The 23,678-nt window shown below is 42.2% G+C and overlaps 1 protein-coding gene and 1 long non-coding RNA gene across 2 annotated transcripts in view; both read left to right on the plus strand.

The window, feature by feature from the left end:
- LOC138949447 (uncharacterized) overlaps positions 1–22,364 on the plus strand; it is a 213,832-nt gene extending 191,468 nt beyond the window's left edge. The window contains exon 2 of the long non-coding RNA XR_011450280.1: positions 20,315–22,364. This is a non-coding gene — a long non-coding RNA (uncharacterized lncRNA). The remainder of the gene's footprint in view (positions 1–20,314) is intronic.
- Positions 221–22,364, plus strand: LOC138949442 (zinc finger protein 431-like). The gene is made up of 3 exons (XM_070321272.1): positions 221–788; positions 3,224–3,681; positions 18,025–22,364. The coding sequence occupies exons 2-3, from the start codon at positions 3,570–3,572 to the stop codon at positions 19,680–19,682; spliced, it is 1,770 nt and encodes a 589-aa protein (XP_070177373.1). The 5' UTR covers positions 221–788; positions 3,224–3,569; the 3' UTR covers positions 19,683–22,364.
- Positions 22,365–23,678: the final 1,314 nt, after the last annotated feature.

Raw genomic sequence — 23,678 nt, forward strand, 5'->3', positions numbered from 1 at the left:
TTTTACTATAGACTGAAAAGTTGGAACAAAGTGAGACAGTGTTTTGAAGATAGTAGATATATATAAAGTTGCTTTCAAGAAAATACCATGCAGTCACTATTAAGTTTTGGTTTGAGGTCGGGCGGTAATTAGTCAGGCCGCTCCAGTAGTGGCGATCGTGCATCATCTTGTGCTAGTGAAGCTCACTCCGAACTTCTCAGAAGCACACAGAGCGCGCACCGGTTCATCGGTGCGCGCAGCTTTCTCTAAATGGATTGCTTGAGGGCAAGGACTACTTAGTAGTCCTTGCTTGAGGGCTAAAAACGAAGGGATACTGCTATATCAGTGGTGGTTGTTGACATCTTGTATATAATTATATAGGCTACAGCTTGCTGAATCCTATTGCTGGGGCCAAAGAAGGAAACTCGGCTCCACTGGTTTGATATGGAACTGACATATTTTGACATTATCTGTCACTAGTTTTGTGTGTGCAGAATGTTAACTTTATTTCTTTGACTCGGTCACCTAGAGGACTAGTCTTTCATATCAAATGTAACAACACAATGCTAATGTTCCGGATCGCGCGCTCAGTAGGGTTTTTATTGTTCGTTTTTTGGTGCCTGTCCTATATTTTGGGCAGTTCATGCAAAAAAGACGCAAGGGAAATCACTCTATTTGGCTGCTGCTGCCATATTTGTTACCTGACCCGAACCATAGATATCCTTGACATACACATCTATCCCCGAACTAAAACGCCACTCGCTGACTACTACCAAGCGAATTATCTGTGTCATCACCGTGTTCTCAAGGTAAACGCTTCGACAGGTTAACATAAGGAACAACAATGCAAACTTGAGTTTGAGAGAACCAATTTCTTTCAAAGCTTCAGCAAGACTGGTCAAATGACCGGTGTGATCGAAGGCTGTGGCTATATCCACGGGTCCGTGTCTCTAGACGTAGAGGTTACATGCCGAGTCTCAGTGATTATCAAAAATAATGGTCGAAGTTAGCGGATCATGAAAAATGCGAGCTTCAGCGAGCTTTTTCATGACCGCGAACTGAGACCATTATTTTTGATAATCACTGAGACGAGGTATGTAACCTCTTTATTCCTCCTTTCTTCAGTTATTCAAAGAAAAGAGGAGTTTTTGTGCGAAAGTTTGATCGAATCATATTCACCCAACCAGTCTACCTGCGCAGGTGATCGATTAATGCTCGGTTGTATAGTTCCGTGCAAATCATTCAATTCTGTTAACACTTCTTCAAGTTCTTGTCAGTTTCCATGTTTTGAACTAAAATCAAGTACACAGTTATGTTATCATTCTGCTGTGGCGGTAAAGGCAGATAGTGTGTGTTCTGTTCATGTTTTGGTATCGCTCAGGAAATGTTCTTTCCTCGAATGTGACTAGCAGACGAAGTTTTACACCTGTGTTCCAACGTTAAAAACTGTATGAAGTTCAGTTTTCTGGGGCAAAATATCTCTACCCATGAGCTATCGAGGATTCAGGCCCATTGTTGGGTGATTTTGGTTGATGGGTAAGTTACCGAAAAATAACTAGCCCCACAAGTTTACAGAGAGAAAGAAGCAGAGGGGGGAATAATCGATGCTATATCCACGGTACTGACGTCATCGTACTCAAGGGACGCTACTCTCGCCTTATATTTTCCTGCTTTCGGTTGGGCACTTCAGTTCACACTGACTTCAGCTGTCAAATTTTAAAAGTCAAAATTCCCTTTTATTTTTAAATAACGAGTTAGACTCCATGAGTGGAATACAGGGTCCAAAGTTCGATCGGCAGCACTTTGAGGGGGAGGAGAGGGGAGTTTATGTGATAAAATGTAAGCAAAGCCGGCTGCTGTCCTACCGTTGTGACCGGCATTTTTGTTGCAATCTCAGCTCTATCAACGAAATGCTTTGGAGAAAAGAAGAGTAGAGCAAAAGAAAAGAAAAGAAAGTTAAGAGGGGGGGGGGGGGGGGGGAATAAGTGAACAAATCTATTTCAACAAAAATAAAATTAAGACTAGGCTCGAACCGGAGGTCTCATGGACTGTTTGGCAAATCACTATCGACTGAGCTACGGAGACAACGTGTCCGTTTAAGGAAAAATAGGAATCTATAGTTTGTGCAATACTCCTGATGACTGCTATCGATCTCGACGAACTTTTCGAAAGTTGCACACCAATGCACTCCTGTAAGGCTTTCAGTTTAGTTTGCAGGTTGTCAAAAGAGTGGTAAAAACAAAATGGCGCTTGATAAGAGTGCCAACGCGAGGCTTTTCGTGCGACGATGACGTCAGTAACGTGGATATATATATATAGCCTGGGGACTAGAGACACGGACACGTGGATATAGCCACAACCGTGATCGAATGCAGATGTACATGATACGACAGTGGAATCCAGCTATAACGAACCTGGGTATAAAGAAATCCCTCTTTGAACAAACTGCCATTGATTTCTCGGCAGACAGCCTTCTATTTCTTTCTTGTACATGTAGATGCTCCAGGAAATAAGTTCATGCAAATTCTGATTTAATTTGAGCCTACGAAAACGTCATGTAATTACACTATTTCAAGCCATATCGGAAAGACACGTTACAATCATTCTAATACAAACACATAATTGCTACAAACGTAAATCAAGGGAATGAGGGATTAATACCACTTCCAAAATTGGTCCTGTGGCTGTGCTTGTAAGTGTAACTGATGTGGCAGAAACCCCATTCATGCAATTACTCAACCCTCGTTTATTCTGAATTTTGGCATGTCATCATATTCAAAAATCTGTAACATAAAGTCTTTCCGATTGATTTCTCTCCTTTTTTCACACTTGTTTCTATACACTCTGAAAGTATGACACTGACAGGCAAAATATTACTTATTAGCGAAATCTATTTTTTGGGTCAATCGTTGTCCATGTCATTAAATGGTTTGCACTGGCTTTTTAAGTGCTTTCGAATGAGTGCAGTCTAATAGATTCCCTCTTATTGGCGCAGCTTTGTCTTGTGAAATATCAGAAGATCTCGTGAGCGTAGCCTAGCTTGCTGTCAATTCTGCTGATTTTAAAACTGCACATGAGTCATTGCATGAGTGTATGGTGTACCGATACTTGTTTACTATTTAGTCATGGAGCTTTTGGGGTGAAGCGGTGTGTGTGTGTGTGATTGTGAGAGACAGAGAGAGACTCGGAGAGAGCTTTTCTCTGCTTCTTTAAATTGTTGATTGAGTCTCGTTTTTCTACACAGCATTAATGCCTTGAAAGCCGATCAGCTATGGACCTGAAAGCCGATCAGCTATGGACCTGAAAGCCGATCAGCTATGGACCTGAAAGCCGATCAGCAATGGACCTGAAAGCCGATCAGCTATGGACCTGAAAGCCGATCAGCAATGGACCTGAAAGCCGATCAGCTATGGACCTGAAAGCCGATCAGCTATGGACCTGAAAGCCGATCAGCTATGGACCTGCAAGTGCAACGCCATGAAGAGAGAGCAGCTATGATTGGCCAACAACTTGAACAGTGAACATTCAGCGGCTTGATAAGTGAACAGTCAGGAACTGTCAGCGCCTTGAACAGTGAACAGTTGGGAACCATGTCCTCTCCCAGCAGCATGGAGGAAGGAGACTCAGCTCTTCTCTCAGATGTCAAGATAGAAATTGATGTTGCAGAAGAGTATTGTGACATCACTGGAACACATCCGTATGGTAAGTGAAATGAAACATGTAATGGGGAGGGAGGGGGTGTTTTGGGTAAGGGGTGGTGGTCAAGTGGGGGAGAGGCATTTTTGACACTATTGGTGACAGTCAGCCTTGGAATAGCAATTCACACCTTTTGAGGGGGGGTGGGGGGGTTGGGAGGGGGAAGTAAGAAGTAAGAAAAGAAGTCGCATGACGCCAAATTACTACATTAAGTTTTCTTCTCATTTGCTACTAGCACTACATTTAGTCAAACTCACAAAATGAAATTAACAGACTGCATTTTTTTCTTCACCACATCATTAAACCTTACGGCCTTGCGCCAAGAAAGCGTTTGACACGTGCACGGGAAAAAACGTGCAGAAATTTAAGCCAGTAGCGCATAGCGTTTCAGGAGGTACAATTTTTGTACGTTTGCAGCACATTTAAGGTACGTACTGAAAATGTACCAAATTGGAACCGTGCTGAAACTATGCTGAAAAGATACCAAAAATATACCTCCAAGTATCGAAAACATACCTCCCTATTAAAAAGTATCAACATGTACTGAAAATATAGAAAATATGTGCTGTTAACATGCACATCATGAAAGTTTTAGGGCATATGCTATCATTTTTAAATTGGAAAAACTGAGAAAAGTCAAAACAATTTGCAGTGGCAATCTTCGGCTTTTAATATCAGAAAAAGCAAATATAACAATAATGCATTCACATGAATCCATGTGTATATCTATATATGCACACACACAATGCAAATAACAAATAGTGTTCAATTTAACAGAAAAATATGTATTAATATACTTTTACACCTGCATGCAAGCATACCACAACCATACTGCAAATGTACCACAAATATCCTGCAACTGTACTGATTAATAGCTGCTTTGGAGGCACACCTCACGGATATTGAAAGCATACTAATAATATACTGCCCTAGAAGTTAAAGAATGTACCATAAGTATACTGATTATGAACTGCTGCAAGGTATACCAAAAATGTACTTAAAGTATACTAAAAATATACTTCTCTGGAGGTTTAACTCATTCGAGGCGCGTCGGAACTGGAATTCCGACATCTGTGTTTAGCGTTGGCTGCGTGCCGGCACTTGAGTTCCGACGGATATCACGAATTTTTAACGGTGTAAACGGTCCTGCTGACCAAGGGAAACAACCCCTGCAATGAACTTCTATCTGTCTACAGTGGTACCATTCACTGTAAACAGTTCCTTCCCTTAAATTGTTGGGATTAATAAAAATTTTGTTGACGGTGTGCGACCCACGTGTTTTGACTTTTCCAAGATGGCGGATCGTTCTGCTGAGACGTAGTAACTTGAAAAGAGTGCTAGAACGTGTTATTCAGTACGGTTCTGATCTTGACCTCAGTGATGATGATAGTGGAGATGATATTTTAGATTCTGGTGACGATTTTGTGCCAATGGACGATCATTTGGGTGATGATTCGGGCAATGCAAGTGTCGATCATGACATTGTGTATGATGAACCCATGACGTAGAAAGTTTTTTTGTTTTGCTTCAAATTGGATATTTTGCGTGGATATGAAGACAACAAAAGGTATGTACTTTCAAATGTTTCATATATTTTCTAAAAGAGTAAGTTTCAAACTTTGCAAAAACATAAGGTATGTAAGGTTATCTTGTGTTGTTGATTTTTAATATTTTTTTCAAAATGGCTCTAAATCGCGCGTTGGCAGGGAACACAGGGGAAATTTAGCTGCGCCTCGAATGAGTTAAGAAATATTGCCACAGAAAAAAGAATGTACCGTAAGTATACTGATTATGTACCGCTGCAGTGGTATACCAAAAATATACCAAAAGTATACCAATAATATACTTCCCCCAGAGGTTTATAAAAATTGCCACAGAAAAAAAAGTACCATAAGTATACTGATTATGTACTGCTGCCGAGGTATACCAAAAATGTACTAAAAGTATACTAATATTGTAATAATATACTTCTCTAGAGGTTTAAGAATAATTGCCAAAAGAAAAAAAGAATGTACCATAAGTATACTGATTATGTACTGCTGCTGAGGTATACCAAAAATGTACTGCAAAGATTGGGGGGGGGGGGGGGGGGGGGGAGATAAAAAAGAAAAAAAAAAATTATACACACAGAAATATGCCCAGTACACAAGAAAATAACTCTCATCAAACTGTCCATACCATAGAACATGGCTGGAGATCACATAAAGACACAGGTCTGACAAACTATGACTAGAACTCTCATACCAATTGAATAATAGGAGAGAAACAATTTGATGTAGATGTATACAAGAGAACGTGACTAGATAAAAAAAATATACCACACAGAGATAACGATCATATGGCAACAAAATTGGCACATTAGAATCGAAGGGATCTTAAAGAAAATAAAGTCGGTAAATACATCCTCGCCGACAAGCTGCCCTCATTGCTTGCCATGCGCCACGGTGTAAGCTGAAATGATATATTCAGCAGGTTCAGACAAAATTATAATTCAAATTAAAGCCTGCAAGAAAAATATTAATATCCATCCAAACCTCTGTACTTGAAGTCTTTTCTTTAACTTTACCAGCAGAATACCACTTGTGCAATTAATTAATATGAATGCATCTCTGTCTGCTTCAGATCCGGGATGTTCCCCCGGACAAGATTTTTAACTTTTTAAAAGAGATCAAGATTTTTTTTACAAGATTTGAAGTACCAGAAGTGATAGTGATTAATTTTTAGAACCTTCTGTTACAGTGATAGATCTGAATTTTTTGTTTGTTTATTTGTTTAACGCCCAGCCGACCACGAAGGGCCATATCAGGGCGGTGCTGCTTTGACATTTAACGTGCGCCACACACAAGACAGAAGTCGCAGCACAGGCTTCATGTCTCACTCAGTCACATTATTCTGACACCGGACCAACCAGTCCTAGCACTAACCCCATAATGCCAGACGCCAGGCGGAGCAGCCACTAGATTGCCAATTTTAAAGTCTTAGGTATGACCCGGCCGGGGTTCGAACCCACGACCTCCCGATCACGGGGCGGACGCCTTACCACTAGGCCAACCGTGCCGGTATAGATCTGAATGTAAATACAGTGGAGTCCGGGTACAACGAATCTCAAGGGAGATACATTTTAGTTCGTTATATCAGTAATTCGCTGTAGAGTTTTCAAACCTAAATGGCCTCAAGACAAGTTTTCCCACTCACCTTCAAATGATCGTCCCATCGATCTTTCCTTGGAGAGTACAATCTCTGCATGTTTTCAACAGCTTCATAATATAATCCATAGAGAGTCTGAAACGTAGAACTTGCCACGTGAAGTGAAAAAGAAAATAACTGCATCGGTCTCGAATAGCAGCTGGCATCAGCTGAAGGGACATTAAAAAGAAACAAGTCGCGTAAGGCAAAATTACAACATTTAGTCAAGCTGTCGAACTAATCTGACGCTCTCTCTACGTCGTGCCTCTGCGTGCCTCCATTACAGAGAAATGGAAGGTGAAAATCTTTGTGTCGGTTTGACTCTTGATTTTAAACAAGTCGCGTAAGGCGAAAATACAACATTTAGTCAAGCTGTCGAACTCACAGAATGAAACTGAACGCTATGCAATTTTTCAGCAAGACCGTATACTCGTAGCATCGTCAGTCCACCGCTCGATGCACAGGCAGTGAAATTGACAAGAAGAGCGGGGTAGTAGTTGCGCTGAGAAGGATAGCACGCTTTTCTTTATCTCTATTCTTTTTAACTTTCTGAGCGTGTTTTTAATCCGAACATATCACATCTATATGTTTTTGGAATCAGGAACCCACAAGGAATAAGATGAAATTGTTTTTGAATCGATTTTGGAAATTTTATTTTAATAATAATCACAAGAACTCTCGCGATGGCTTTTGACTGTTGAGAGGAACGGCGATATGCACTGACTGATAAACTGTCGTCTGCTAAGACCATTGCGTGACCCTGCTTCCGGGCTTTTCTTTTTTCAAACTTTCACAACTTCGAATTGCACTGATCTTGTCTTGATGAAAAAAGAATTCTTTTATGATTAAAGAATGTTTGTGTAACAAGCTAGATTTTAAAAGTTAGGTCTAGCGCAAAAACGCACCACGGTCCAAAAACATTCTGATAATCATCGATCTACGGGAAGTAACTCATTTTTGACCTGAGTTCAGGATGGGTCCAAAAAGTGTTCGAGACAATCTGCAAAATTAATTCTTTAAAAATTGCTCGCTCTTTACGTAGGATGTTCCCGTTTGGTGAGCGTTCAAATGGAAGGGTGTTTGTACTGTGTGTAAAAGCCTGACCGTATCTGTGATGGTTTACGGGAGGCTTACTGTCCGGGCGTGATTTCCGGGATATTCATAACAGCCGTCCAGCACCAAAACGAGGCGCCATTGTTCTTCAGGGCCAAGTCCACGAAAATAAATTCTTTGAAAATTTCTCACGCTCGACAGAAAGCAGCCAGGATGTTCCCGTTCGGTGAGCGTTTAAATGGAAGTATGCTTGTACTGTATGTAGACGCTCGGGGAGCTCTGTGATGGTTTACGGGAGGCATACTGTGCCTTTAAGCCACCAAGCTGAAATGCAATACCGAAGTCCGGCCTTCGTCGAAGATTGCTGGGCCAAAATTTCAATCAATTTGATTGAAAAATGAGGGTGTGACAGTGCCGCCTCAACTTTTACAAAAAGCCGGATATGACGTCATCAAAGGTATTTATCGAAAAAAAGAAAAACTAGTCCGGGGATATCATTCCCAGGAACTCTCATGTCAAATTTCATAAAGATCGGTCCAGTAGTTTGGTCTGAATTGCTCTACACACACATACAGACAGACAGACACACACACACACACACACACACACACACACACACACACACACACACACACACACACACACACACACACACACACACACACACACACACACACACACATACATACACCACAACCCTCGTCTCGATTCCCCCCACTACGTTAAAACATTTAGTCAAAACTTGACTAAATGTAAAAACAAAACCTGTCTGCATCAGATACAAGAGAGCAATAGGAATTGTAATTCAATCAAGTTGGTGTTTTAATGAAACAGTTCCTGTGATTGGTCAGAATGCCCCAACTCATTAAAAATTACCGGTCATCAATTGTCGATGAACACTTGCTAATAAAGCCAATGACTACCTGCTGGCAAGGCGGAAGATTATTCTTGCTCAACCAATGCAATTTCTGTTGCTCCAGCCTCAAACAGCATTTCCTGCTGAAGAGATGACAAACAATAATAGCTAACTAAACTTGTGAAACTACTTGGCAGATGTATGTCCCTTTGTCCAATTTTACTTGTCAGCTACATAGCTGCCAACCCCTGTGAGTAGCATTTTGGAACGTTCACCCAATTTTAGAGTAGCATGGTGTTTAAGCGTAGCATTAGCATAATCATAAATTTGAATCGCACACCCGCATGTATGCCATCAAAAACGTTGGTAAAATTCTGAGAGCTCTATGACGTTACAGTCGTCTAAACATAATTCATTATTACCCATACACACAAAGTCCATCGAATTCTTTAGCAAAAATCTGTGAAAACTAGTTATTCGTCCGCATCGGCGTGGAACCTGTACCATTATCTTCACTACCCTTACGCTTCCTCCGTTTTATTCTGCCTCCCATTTCCACTTCAAACACGGTGCAAGCATCATTATTAAATCTGCTTACAACTTTACAAGAGCATTGCATATTCTAATCAAATTCACGATTGGCCAGTCACCAGATATGCGAATGCTTGCAACAAAATTCACAAATGGCTAAGCAAGTCACGTGGACCACATCGAGTCATAACGGAGTGGTACCCAGGCATCAGTACTTGGCTAGTTACGCTATGTTCATTATTGATTGTCGAGGGATAAGTGAACAGTTTGCATGCTTGTCATTTTGTTGTTGAGCATAGCAGCTTTTGGCTTGGCGTAGCAATGACTGCAAAATCAGAGCATGCTATGCCAAAAATTGTAGCAGTTGGCAGGTATGCAGCTAAACTACTCACAAAAAGTTAGGGAACACCCTTCATTTTCATGTGTTTTTGCAAATCGATGCTATTGTCAAAACTTTGCAAGCTACAACGCTGATCTTACACACACGCACAGAGTGGACTCCTGCCTTTGTTGTACAGGCTTGGTGTGCTGCACGTGCTACTCGGGCGTCAGTGGCTGAGCGTTGAAAATTGGTGAAAAGTTGGAAAATGTTACCGTTTTATGCTGACTCACCATTTTTTCTATAGCGTGTTTCTGACAAAATGATGCACTGCACGTGGAAGCTTGATGCTTTGACTGTGAAAACTGGTCACTGGTTACTCAATAAAAGCCAGGGCCTGGGCGGACCAGGGCACAACATCACGATGGTCGGACGACAGAAGTTAAGCCTGCTGGACAGAGGAAGAGCCATAGGGTGGTTCCAAGACGGTGTTGGCGTACGGGAGATTGCCAGAAGGCTTCTGTGGTGTGGTGGCAATCTCCGGTACGCCAACACCGTCTTGGAACCACCCTATGGCTCTTCCTCTGTCCAGCAGGCTTAACTTCTGTCGTCCGACCATCGTGATGTTGTGCCCTGGTCCGCCCAGGCCCTGGCTTTTATTGAGTGCGTTCAGTTTCATTCTGTGAGTTCGACTGAGCTTGACTAAATGTTGTATTTTCGCCTTACGCGACTTGTTACATTTAGTCAAGTTTTGACTAAATGTTTTAACATAGCGGGAGGGAATCGAGACGAGGGTCGTGGTGTATGTCTGTGTGTGTGTGTGTGTGTGTGTAAAGCGATTCAGAGTAAACTACTGGACCGATCTGTATGAAATTTTTCATGACAGTTCCTGGGTATGATATCTCCAGACGTTTTTTTTTCATTTTTTCGATAAATGTCTTTGATGACGTCATATCCGGCATTTTGTAAAAGTTGAGGCGGCACTGTCACACCCTCATTTTTTAATAAAATTGATTGAAATTTTGGCCAAGCAATCTTCGACGAAGGCCGGACTTTGGTATTGCATTTCAGCTTGGAGGCTTAAAAATTAATTAAATTACATATCTTACCCAACTCACATATAGCAATTAACCCATAGTTCAGTGCTAATACCGCTGTACGCGTCCCCTTGGTAACAAGAAAGACGCCTCCAAAAAAGAGTGACCCGAGACCCGTAAGGGTGTCCAGGCCAGCCCGAAAGCGAGGCTCCCTTCTGTATGCGCGCGCATACGTCACCATATCCTCATTCTACTCCCAGCGCTCAGTTGAACTGGTCGCATGTTGTACGCTCCGGCTGTTTTCAGCCTACTTTCTTCGTCTTCCCGACCGGGTTTGTGTTCCTCTTGGTTTCTGCTTGTCTCCGGACTTCGCATCGTTGTTGAGGTGAGATCTTTCCATGTATTACCTTGATTTTGGCGGCATTGTTGGCTTCGTTTTGGACTTGCAAAATTTTTCTCAAAATTGTTTTTGTCATGGCCGACAATGCGAACGGGAAGAGGTCAACGCCTAAGCAGGTAGCTGCTTTGCCCTCTCCTAAAGGTTCTAGTAAATCTCAAGCGTCCGTGTCTCTGTTGGATACGGAATCTAAGAAATGTATTGATGTTGTGGTTTACTTGCCCGGAACTTCCAGTTTGTTGGCTAAGCCTACGGATAAGTCCGTGCTCGGTGATAAGCATGTGTAGGGGATGCCTCGCCTGTAGTTACTGGGCTTGCGTCCGCAGACGTGGCCTCTTTGCTTTTGTCTTTAAGCTCACAGGTGTCGGCTTTGGCGGCCGGAAAGTCGTCAACAAAGGCAGAGCTACGTGCACTTCCGGCCGGGGTTGCGGATGCTTCGTCGCTGGCCAGTGTTCGTTCGTCCCCTTCTGCTACTGTTTCGAGGGCGGATGTGCATGCCTCTCAGGATGGGAGCTCACGGTTTCCGGCGTCTGGTGGTTCACCTTCTGGTGTTCAGTCTTCCGCACAAGGTATGTGGACTACACGAGTAGCTGGGTCCTCCAGCAAAAGTGTCGAGCGTTGTCTTGAGAAAGTAGCCTCTGGTGAAAGCCCAGGCGAAAGTTCCAACCCATCTGCTGACATCAGCCGCTTAGTCGGTTCGTCAGTGGGTGCTAGGGGCCCTGACAAGCGAACAGAAATTCCTATGCTTCCCGCCACGTCAGTAGACAGTGGCCAGGTTGAAAGGCTTCTGCTTCTGCCCTGGGGGCAGGAAGTTGATGGTAGTAGGGCTGGTTCCGGGCTTGACTCTGTTAGTCAGTACGGTGACCAGCTTCCGGAGTGCACGGAAGAGCACGACGGCTACCTGGATGATGGTGCTGCCTATCAGGCTAAAGGTACTGGATTCTTTTGCCGCGAAGGCTGTCAGATGCGGTGGCTTTGGCAGCTGGGGTGGCTTCAAGATACAACAGGATCTTTCGGTGCATTTCTATGCATCCGGTTGGTTCTGTTGCTTACCAATCCACGGCTGGTTCCGCTCCCGCTTTTGCGGCCGTGTGTTCCGGTTACAGGATGGTATAGCCTTCTACCGTCAACACTTTGGTGTTGGTAGTCGGCACTCATCAGCCTTCGGCTTCAGGGTCCGCTTTTGCGTTTCCTCTGCTGCTATACAGGCTGCATCCATTTCCTCTTCCAGTTTTTAGCTGGCATGAGGCAGGTGGATGGAGGATCCGTTCACGGAGTTCCGGTTTTGGGGAATTTTTCCACTCCTTTCCCGGTTTTTGGCAAGTGTGGGCGCATTGGGATTGGTTTCTGGTTCTCATCCTTTCGATGATCGTTAGGATACTACTGAACATGATGATGAGGATTTCAGCGTAGCTGCGATCTTTGTTATCACTGACAGCAGAAGTTACTACACGCTATTTCCCTGAAGGGTTAGCGGTAGCTTCGTCATCTGCCGCTTCTCCTCCATCTTTTTTGGGATCTATCCCAAACGATGTTTTTGCCCCACTTCGGCCTTTGTTGACATCTCATGGGGAAGCTCCTACTTCAGCTTTGCCACTGTTTGTGTCATTTCCAGCTGAGTCTTTGAATGTTATGTTCTTAGATCCTCTGTCGGGGTCGTGGACTTGCGGAGGGTTTCAAATTTGAATCTCCTTTGTCACCACTCTTTTTGTAGGCAACGCTCGGCTAAGCACCTGAGGCGGTGGTGTCTTAGCTTGCGTAACCTGTGCAAGTAGCGCGTCACTCGCTGAGCGCTATCCGTAGGCTTCGGTTAACTCCAAGCCTGAGAACTTAGTTTTTCTTTTGTTCTTTATACGGAACCGCCCCCGGGTACCCCGGAGTTGGCGAACATCCATCTGGATGTGATAGCAAGGAGAAACTGTCCGTTTGTTAGGACAAGGATCTCCTGGCTGTGGTAGATTGTGTCCGCACTTTCTTTACGAATATCGCCTTTGAACAAGACTTGCTTTTGTTCTCTCTCTTGTGCGGTTACGTCCTAACTGGATATCTTGGTGTTCCGACAGGACTCAGATACATAATATGTAGCTTCGCTGTTCGCCTGTCTCTTTCTAAAAGTATTCTTTTGTTGAGACTTTCTTTTCTTCTTTGCTTGAAGGTTCTCTTTGCGAGTCCGCTTCTATGTACGCGGATTCTTCCCTAACAAAGGGAAGCTCACTGCAAAAGGAAAGCGCCGGCAGGCTTTGGCTTTTGCTCATTTTCAAAGAAAAGCTTCAGGCTCGCCTTTCTTGACTTTAGCTTTTGTCTCCATACCCTCGCTTTCGCGGCATGGCTGTGTCAAATATCCACCGCTCCTCCCCTGGGGCAGGTTGCGGTGGGTGTTGCTGGGCACACAAAACACGCTTTCTCTTACACTTCCGACAGTTATGTCAAATGAAAGTTAGTGCTTGGCATCACTCTCCTTTTCGCCTTTGTGTTTTCCACTATGGCTAAGGGGGATTAGGCCTTTCTGTTTTTGGAGGGATTCACTGGTGCCTCTCTTTTGGGTATCTTACAGGGATCGTTGGGTGGTTACTTCCGCATTTTGATTCACAAAATAGATCGGAAGTGGCTGTTTTTTGTTGATGTCAGAGCTTCAGAGTTCTGATTTATTTATAAAGTCAATCGATTGTTTGGCCGTTTTTGATCTCTTTGAGGAGACTGTGTAAGCGGCTCTTTTTTGAAGTCCTTTGCTTCAGGTGAGTCTTGGAGTGCAGGGCTGGAACACATTAGATGTTCAAGGCAGCTCAGCTTTGATATGGCCCTTTGTGGTCGGCTGGGTGTTAAGCAATCGAACAAAGGGGCTGGAACGTGTGTTGTTTCAAACAGACGACATCACAGTGGTGCTTTTCTCATCAAGAAAAAGGGGGTTTCTCACTCCCTATCGCTTCCGCATGGATCATGAGAGGTTCTTTTGTGGTTTTACCATTACGAGTTCTTTTTATTAGTGAAGTACCTTCATGGGAGGCTCAAGGACATAACGGACTCGCTAAGTCTGTCGGTCATGAATGTCCACTCGGAGTGGACTCTATCTCACCACGCGCTTTTGCTTCTTTGGGTGAATGAGAGAAGCCGCCGATAGAAGCTTTTGACTTTTGGTACTATCGCCTTTTGCTTAGGTTTAGCTCCTTGTTTCTGGATCCTAGAGCATGGAAGGTCAATATTTTTGACTTTACTTTGAGCGGCCCGCCGGTCTGTCAGTATGGGCCCGTTCAATCTTGGTTGCCAGGCCTCGTAAGGCTGGCAAGAGGGCACCATTTTTTCTCACACTTGAATCACAGGGGTGTCTACTGTAAGGGTATTTTTGAGATGCTCAGGGGCTTTTGCCTCAACTCTGGACTTAGCTCAGAGTTCTTATAGGGGTTTAGCGTCTTCGTTTTCTTGTCACGGTGACTGGCTTGGAACAAAGGGCGTATTTTGTAACGGAAAGAACTCCTCCTCTCTTTGTTCAATCCAGGTGGCGATCCACCTTTTCTGGCTTTCCGATTCTTCTCCCACGTTTTGTGTTTAGACATTATGTGGTATCAGTTACACTGAAACAGCTCAGTGCAAATTTTCTCGTGGTGGCTTTTTAACCAGCACGTTTAAAGCCATATGTACTCGATGACTATATACGCTAATTGCTTTACCAACAGCTGGAGACAGACTAAATTAAGTTCCCTGCAAAATATTGTGGTCTAGGACCCCTTAAATGTTGAGATATTTGAATTTTCATTTTGACCTGGATCGTCCTATTTATAGATTTGGCAACACATGTAACGTTGATGCAAGGGAGAGAACACCGCGGCTTTGTTGACATCCTCACTTTTTCAAGCTGTAATGCATGTATTATGGTCCGCGCATGGTGACGTATCGTCATTATATGGTCTTATGGTGCGTTTGACATCGATTGTGGGCAAACTACACTTTGTAAACACGGGAGTGCGTTAGTATGCCTTTAAGAGAGCCTGCATTAGGCTGACTGAAAGCTAATCCTCAGTCCTTTCTTGGGCTTTGCTCCTAGTTTTGGAGCTATTGAGATTGGATTCTTTGGCTTTTAACAAAACTAGCCTTGCTGATCATCACGGAAAGCGGCCATGGTTACTCTAGTAGCTTCTGTGAGAAGTGGGAGTAAGTGTATTTTCTGGCTAGGTTTGCTATAAACAGCTTTTTGGAGAAAGACTGATCTATGGCATTTAGGTTTCTTTAAAAATGTCTGTCAAATAAGCAGAAACTGGAGAAACCAACTTCGATTCACAGTTCAAACCTTTTAGCAATAATCTGGCTCCTCTAGAGCCATGTTTAGCCAATTGAACATTTCGAGTTTCGAAGATTTTTCTGACTCGCGTTGATCTTTTCAGATCATTGAATCTAACGGCTCTTGGTCTTATCTATCAACTCCGTCGCGTTTTAACCTTGAACGGTTAGAAACGATGCTAAACACTGGTTAAAGATAGAAAGGATATCTATCAACTTTGGAGTCAACCTTAGCTGGATGGACTGCCACATTATTTAGGCACGGTAGCGAAGTGAACGCTATGTCTGATCTCGCTAAAGATATTTCTCTGGAGAGGGATGGCTCCTACTCCTTGAAATGCAGGCTTAATTTTCTCGCTAAAACCAAAGCCTGAACAATCTTCTCCTCGCATTCGTTTTCCTCCCTTGAGCGATATACTCGCTCCTGGAGATCCTAATCTGTCAAATTCCCTGTCAGGGTTTTAGGCAGCTACCTATCTAGGTCTTCACTGGTTCGCTCAGAAACTCAAAATGTATTGTTCATATCCCTCAACACGGTGTGTGGGAAGGATATCTTGAAGGTTACCTTGACTAAGTGGGTGTCAATGACCATTAAGCAAGCCTACGCATGGTGGCAGAGCCAGTCAGGCGATGTCAGGGCGGTTTTTCCGCTCACAACAGCCAGGACTCGTGAAGCTAGAGCTTGGGCGTCTTCTTTGGCTGTGCTTCTCTCAGGGCTCCTTTCAGAGGTCCTTGTGGCGGAAATCTGAAGTTGTTTTCATCAATTTCTACTTGAGAGAGGTTGCTGCAAGGCGGCAAGATGGCAGTTCGGTTCTGCCGGCTCTTGTGGCTGCAGGGCAGGTTCTGTGGTCTTAAGTTGGTGAGTACCTTCCTCCTATAGTAGCAATCTGCTTTATGTGAGTTGGGTAAGATATGTAATTTAATCAAAAATTTTAGTAATAAATTTTCATTTGATTAATATACTTACCCAACTCACAATCGTTTATTCCCTCCCGCCTCCCCGCTGTGGGGGGTATTTGGGTCTAAAAAAGAAGTGAGTTGGGCTTCGTGTAGAATGAGGATATGGTGACGTATGCGCGCGCATACAGAAGGCAGCCTCGCTTTCGGGCTGGCCTGGACACCCTTACGGGTCTCGGGTCACTCTTTTTTAGAGGCGTCTTCCTGGTTACCAAGGGGACGCGTACAGCGTTATCAGCACTGAACTATGGGTTAATTGCTATAAAAAATTGTGAGTTGGGTAAGTATATTAATCAAATGAAAATTTATTACTAAAATTTTTGATTAATGTCTTTGGTCATTAAAAATCTGAAAATTGTAATTAAAATAATTTTTTTACAAAACGATCCAAAATTTTACGTTTATCGTATTCTTCATCATTTTCTGATTCCAAAAACATATAAATATGTTATATTCGGATTAAAAACAAGCTCTGAAAATGAAAAATATAAAACTTATGAAAATAAAATTTCCGAAATCGATTTAAAAACAATTTCATCTTATTCCTTATCCGTTCTTGATTCCAAAATATGATATGTTTGGATTAAAAACACGTTCAGAGAGTTAAAAAGAATAGAGATATAGAAAAACGGGCTATCCTCCTCAGCGCAACCGCTACCGCGCTTTTCTGGATTGTTAATTTCACTGCCTTTGCCACGAGCGGTGGACAGACGATGCTACGAGTATACGGTCTTGCGGAAAAAATGCAATGCGTTCAGTTTCATTCTGTGAGTTCGACTGAGCTTGACTAAATGTTGTATTTTCGCCTTACGCGACTTGTTTTTATTTTGAGGTAAAGCTGTGTGAATGATGCAACAGTGTCTTCAGATTGTGTATGAGAACTTTCAAACATTCTGTTTCCAGTCAGATATGTTTGATTACTGATAAGCAACTGCTTGCATTCCTGCCAGCCATTCTGTGTGTGTGTGTGGGGGGGGTGTTTAACCTTTGCCGGTTGTCATGGGTCCATGTGGACCCAGAAGGGTGTTTAATTGCAAATATATATCTCTTAAACCAGTTGGAATTTTTTAATGAGCTTTTAAGAATGCCTCAGGCACCTAAAAAGCTCTTATGTTCTAAAAGATCATCAAATTTCAGCGAGAAGTAATTAAAAGAAAAAGGTCAAATTTACACTATACACACGGAAGACATTGTGTGGTCGTGCGGACCCATGTTTTTCAAACTGAAGGAACTTACATAAAAACTAGGGAGACAAGTCACAAACCTTCAGGTATTGGCTCTAAACATAATTTTCTACGATCTGTTTAATTTTGGAGTTGATAAGCAAGTCGCGTGGAGCGAAATTAATACATAACAATGTGGGTCCACACGGCCCCACAACGTCTACAGAAGGGTATTCACCTTTTTCCTTTTTTGAGAAGCTTTAGTCGGCACGGTAATGATGAAATTAATTATTTTATTTAATTACTTCTCGCGAAAATTTAACCACGGTGTCTACGGAAGGGGATGCACTTTTTTGCTTTTTTGGAAAGCATGGGTCTACGGAAAGGTATGCATATTTTTCCGTTTTTGAGAAGCAAAATATGGGTCCGCACGGCCCCACGATGTCTTCGTGTGTAGTCGATAACCCGGTCGGGCGAAGGTTAACAGGTCTGCATTTTTTTAAACAGGAATATGTGGTGTTATTCTGGGATCATGATCAGCATTCTCATATGGCTTTGGTTTTACTTTCATTTTTCAGTGCCGGTCAGAGGTGCTGTGGCCACAGAGAACACAGCTACTATGCCTACAGTACAGACGTTTAAAGGACAAACTACAGACAGCACTCACAGTGATACCTGGCTGAAACAAGAGGTACATTCAAGTACTGAGTGTGATACCTGGCTGAAACAAGAGGAATATTGTAGTGTCAAGTTTGGTGCAGGGCTGAAACAAGAGGTACATTCCAGTGCTGAGTTTGATGCGGGGCTGAAACAAGAGGAAAATTCCAGTACGGAATTGGATTTGGGGCTGAAACAAGAGGTACATTCAAGTACTGAGTGTGATACCCGACTAAAAAAACAAGTAGATTCAAGTAATCTGAAGCAAAGCACGCACACATTTGTCACAGAGAAAAAACATGCATGTACCAAATGTGGTGCAAGGTTCACCCTATCTAGTAATATGAAGAAACACATGTTAACACATACAGGAGATAAAAAGTTTGCTTGTTCAGAGTGTGATGCTAGGTTTAAACGGCGTGAATATTTGAAACGACACATGATGACACATACAGGAGAGAAAAAGTATGCCTGTTCAGAGTGTGCTGCTAGGTTTATGTATCATGCAACTTTGAAGCAACACATGTTCACACATTCAGGAGAGAAAAAGTATGCTTGTTCGGAGTGTGATGCTAGGTTTATGCAGCATGGAGGTTTGAAGAAACACATGTTGACACATACAGGAGAGAAAAAGTATGCCTGTTCAGAGTGTGCTGCTAGGTTTATACAGCATGGAGGTTTGAAGCAACACATGTTGACACATACAGGAGAGAAAAAGTATGCATGTTCAGAGTGTGATGCTAGGTTTAAACAGCATGGAGGTTTGAAGAAACACATGTTGATACATACAGGAGAGAAAAAGTATGCATGTTCAGAGTGTGATGCTAGGTTTAAACGGCATGAAGATTTGAAACGACACATGACGACACATACAGGAGAGAAAAAGTATGCATGTTCAGAGTGTGATGCTAGGTTTAAACGGCGTCAATATTTGAAACAACACATGATGACACATACCGGAGAGAAAAAGTATGCATGTTCAGAGTGTGCTGCTAGGTTTATGCAGCTTAAAGGTTTGAAGCAACACATGTTTATACATACAGGAGAGAAAAAGTATGCATGTTCAGAGTGTGATGCTAGGTTTAAACGGCGTCACGATTTGAAACAACACATGTTGACACATACAGTAGAGAAAAAGTATGCATGTTCAGAGTGTGATGCTAGGATTAAACGGCGTCAAGATTTGAAACGACACATGATGACACATACAGGAGAGAAAAAGTATGCATGTTCAGAGTGTGATGCTAGGTTTGTGCAGCATGGAAGTTTGAAAAAACACATGTTGACACATACAGGAGAGAAAAAGTATGCATGTTCAGAGTGTGATGCTAGGTATAAACGACGTCAAGATTTGAAACAACACATGTTGACACATACAGTAGAGAAAAAGTATGCATGTTCAGAGTGTGATGCTAGGTTTAAACGGCGTCAAGATTTGAAACGACACATGATGACACATACAGGAGAGAAAAAGTTTGCATGTTCAGAGTGTGATGCAAGGTTTATATGGCGTGGATGTCTAAAACAACACATGTTCACACATACAAAAAAGAAAAAAATATGCATGGTTAGAGTGTGATGCTAGGTTTATACGGCGTCGAAGTTTGAAACAACACATATGTTGACACACACTGATACAGGAGGTTAAAGAGGTTAACACATTCAGGATTGAAGAGTCATACATGATTTGAAAATAAAATGACAATTGTTGACACATTCAGTGTAATAGTATAGAGCGACATATGTTAACCTTCACTGTATCACGCTTTGGACTACACAGTCCGGATGATGTGGGTCGAGTATGACCCATACTTTCCAAAGAAAGATTCAACGTAAAAATTATGGGTCGTGTACGACCAACGCCACCCGAATATGGAAACAGTGTGGAAATTCTTTACGAAACTCCATATGGGTTGTCCAAGTTACGTCATCGTTTAAGTGTTCGCTGGGTATGTGTGTATAGCATATATGTATGAATATTGTGTGAACAGTACATTGTGGTGAGTTTTGTCTGCATGGTTAATTGTTTTATGTAGGTTGTACATTTAATTGTTCTATTCTGTACATATGTTCATTTGCAAAGGGCCTAGAGCCATAGGTTAGGCACTTAAAAATGTCCAGTTATTATTAGTATTATTATACATGAGTAGAAAAAAACCCCGCGGGTTAGGGGGAAGAATTTACCCGATGCTCCCCAGCATGTTGTAAGAGTCCCGCAGTGGGGCACTGCGGTTATGAAATTAAAGGCCCCTCCTGTTTTTGGAACCGCAGGAGCTTTCTAGTTTGCTGTTAGGTAGATTTTTGGTTCCTCTTTCCTGTCATGCTCTCTTTTTCTTCATGAATTCTTTTCTTTTTTCTGCCTTCTTGCTCATTCACCTGTATTTTTTCCAAAAATCTCTTCTCTTGCCGCTTGTCTCGCGATTCATGTATAGTTTAATCTGTTAGTGTTCTGATGTAAGTCCAGCAGTAGATAGGTTAAGCCTATTTTAACATACTGGAAACTGGTAATCTTCCAGTAGGTATTAATTTAGTTTTACTAAAGCCTGCTGGGACACAAGTAATGGGTTAGTGCATTTGTAAACAGGAATCGCTTGACAAGTGGCCCCCTTCATCCCCCCCTTCCTCGTCCTGATATGGCTCTGCGTAGTCGGCTGGACGTTAAGCAACAAATAAACAAACAAACAATGTTGTAAGAGGCGACTAACGGATTCTGTTTCTCCTTTTACCCTTGTTAAGTGTTTCTTGTATAGAATATAGTCAATGTTTGTAAAGATTTTAGTCAAGCAGTATGTAAGAAATGTTAAGTCCTTTGTATTGGAAACTTGCATTCTCCCAGTAAGGTAATACATTGTACTACGTTGCAAGCCCCTGGAGCAAATTTTTGATTAGTGCTTTTGTGAACAAGAAACAATTAAGAAGTGGCTCTATCCCATACCCCCCCCCTTTCCCCGTCGCGATATAACCTTGAACGGTTGAAAACGACGTTAAACACCAAATAAAGAATGAGTAGAAAATATATATGGGGTCCAGCTTTTTTAGTATTTAAAATGCTAAAAAAAACCTCTCCTGGAACAAAAACATCGGCAGCCGATGAAACCAAAAACCGGCTAGCCGGCAGAGTTGCACTCATGTATGTAGTGAGTGTGGTGCTAGGTTCACTTGGTCTGGAATACCGGCACGGTTGGCCTAGTGGTAAGGCGTCCGCCCCGTGATCGGGAGGTCGTGGGTTCGAATCCCGGCCGGGTCATACTTAAGACTTTAAAATTGGCAATCTAGTGGCTGCTCCGCCTGGCGTCTGGCATTATGGGGTTAGTGCTAGGACTGGTTGGTCCGGTGTCAGAATAATGTGACTGGGTGAGAAATGAAGCCTGTGCTGCGACTTCTGTCTTGTGTGTGGCGCACGTTATATGTCAAAGCAGCACCGCCCTGATATGGCCCTTCGTGGTCGGCTGGGCGTTAAGCAAACAAACAAACTTGGTCTGGTACACTGAGCTGACACTAACAACAAATTCAGGAGTAATTTGAAACAATGACATGTTTATACAGACTGTCTTACCATTTGAAGCGACACATTTTAGCTGACACTTGAGTGAAAAAGTATTCATGCACAGGGTAGTGCTAGCTAGGCTCACACAGTCTGGTAATTTGAAGCACAAATTAGTGTTTTGAAATGACTTCTTTGTAGTATGCTAAACGACTGTGCAGAATGACTTCAACACTGCCAATTGAGCAAGAATTTGCTTCGTTTGCCTGTTTTAATTGTATTGTCTGCAGCAGCAGTTGCAGGCATACGTCGCACTGTGTTTGTGTGCATGCGTTTACGTGTGTGTTTAGATATAAGATGCAATGTTGATGACAAATCTCGTCGCGATATAACCTTCGTGGTTGAAAACGACGTTAAACACCAAATAAAGAAAGAAAGATGATGACGAATGACATTCATTTATGTTGTTTGAATCCTTCAAGTCTTAAATGAACTGAGACAAGTCGACTACGCGAAGTATACCTGGCCGCGGGAAGCTTTGTTACTGAATTTACTTTTGAGTAAAAACTTTATGAAGTCTTCACAAAATCGACTTAAGGATTACTGGCTTAACAGTTTTTAGTTTTTGCCCTGTTTTGTCATTCTCCTAAAAGTGTTCATGTGCTTTCACCAGTTGTTAATATGGCATACGAATACTTTGGGTTTTGGTGCAAAGAACGTTTATATTACATGCAATTCATGAATTTGTTTTCTCGAACAATTCAACCTCTTACTCAATTTTGTTTCAGTTCTGTTTGTGTGTGTGTGTGTGTGTGTGTGTGTGTGTGTGTGTGTGTGTGTGTGTGTGTGTGTGTGTGTGTGTGTGTGTGTGTTTTCTCTGTGTTTTTTGTTTGTTTTAGTCTCTATTTTTCTAAGTCTAGAAATTCGTGAAAGAGGCATATTTTTCAATAAAACATGCTTTCAGCTTTATACATCTCAAAGATTGTCAGTCTTACATTCTTCGTGTAAATGCGTGTATTCCTGAGAATTGTTTTGATCTAACACTGTTCATCTATGCATTGTATCCAATACACACATATAAACATGATCTCTCCCCCTAGAAGTTTGTTTTGGGTGTAAGGATAGGCTGTAAGAAGAGGTTTTACTTTAAATCATTGTTAAATAAAGTTCCATTATCACCTCTCTCTCTCCCCTCCTCTCTCTCTGTCTTAGATCTCCTCTCTCTATTCTGCATGACTGTGTGTGGGGGAGGGGGGGTTGGTTGAATCCAGTCTGCTTCTTAGACCCCCTCTCCCTTTTCAGTATTTCCGGAAGACTGTATGGGAGGAGCGGGAGGATGATGAGACCCCGTCCTCCTTTCTTTCCCCCCTTCATATTAGATACAACTGTTCCTTTCGTCTGGTTCATACTTTCTAGTGTGGATTTTGCTTGTTAGGGCAGTTGTTACTTGTTGTTTTGTTTTTAACTGTTCCTTTCGTCTGGTTCATGTTTCCTAACGTGCATTTTGCTTGTTAGGGCAGTTGATACGTGGTTTTTATATTTAGTCAAGTTTTGACTAAATATTTTAACATCGAGGGGGAATCGAAACGAGGGTCGTGGTGTATGTGCGTGTGTCTGTCTGTCTGTCTGTCTGTCTGTCTGTGTGTGTGTGTAGAGCGATTCATACTAAACTACTGGACCGATCTTTATGAAATTTGACATGAGAGTTCCTGGGTATGAAATCCCCGAACGTTTTTTTCATTTTTTTGATAAATGTCTGATGACGTCATATCCGGCTTTTCGTGAAAGTTGAGGCGGCACTGTCACGCCCTCATTTTTCAACCAAATTGGTTGAAATTTTGGTCAAGTAATCTTCGACGAAGCCCGGACTTCGGTATTGCATTTCAGTGTGGTGGCTTAAAAATTAATTAATGACTTTGGTCATTAAAAATCTGAAAATTGTAAAAAAAAAAAACAATTTATAAAACGATCCAAATTTACGTTTATCTTATTTTCCATCATTTGCTGATTCCAAAAACATATAAATATGTTATATTTGGATTAAAATCAAGCTCTGAAAATTAAATATATAAAAATTATTATCAAAATTTT

This window comes from Littorina saxatilis, linkage group LG15 (assembly GCF_037325665.1).
Source record: "Littorina saxatilis isolate snail1 linkage group LG15, US_GU_Lsax_2.0, whole genome shotgun sequence".
Lineage (NCBI taxonomy): Eukaryota > Metazoa > Mollusca > Gastropoda > Littorinimorpha > Littorinidae > Littorina > Littorina saxatilis.

What these genes read in the sequence shown, in the direction of transcription:
- LOC138949442 (XM_070321272.1), top strand. Translation starts at nt 3,570, where the DNA reads ATGTCCTCTCCCAGCAGCATGGAGGAAGGAGACTCAGCTCTTCTCTCA. An exon ending in CACTGGAACACATCCGTATG is followed by an intron (nt 3,682 to 18,024) that starts GTAAGTGAAATG and finishes TTCATTTTTCAG; the next exon opens with TGCCGGTCAGAGGTGCTGTG.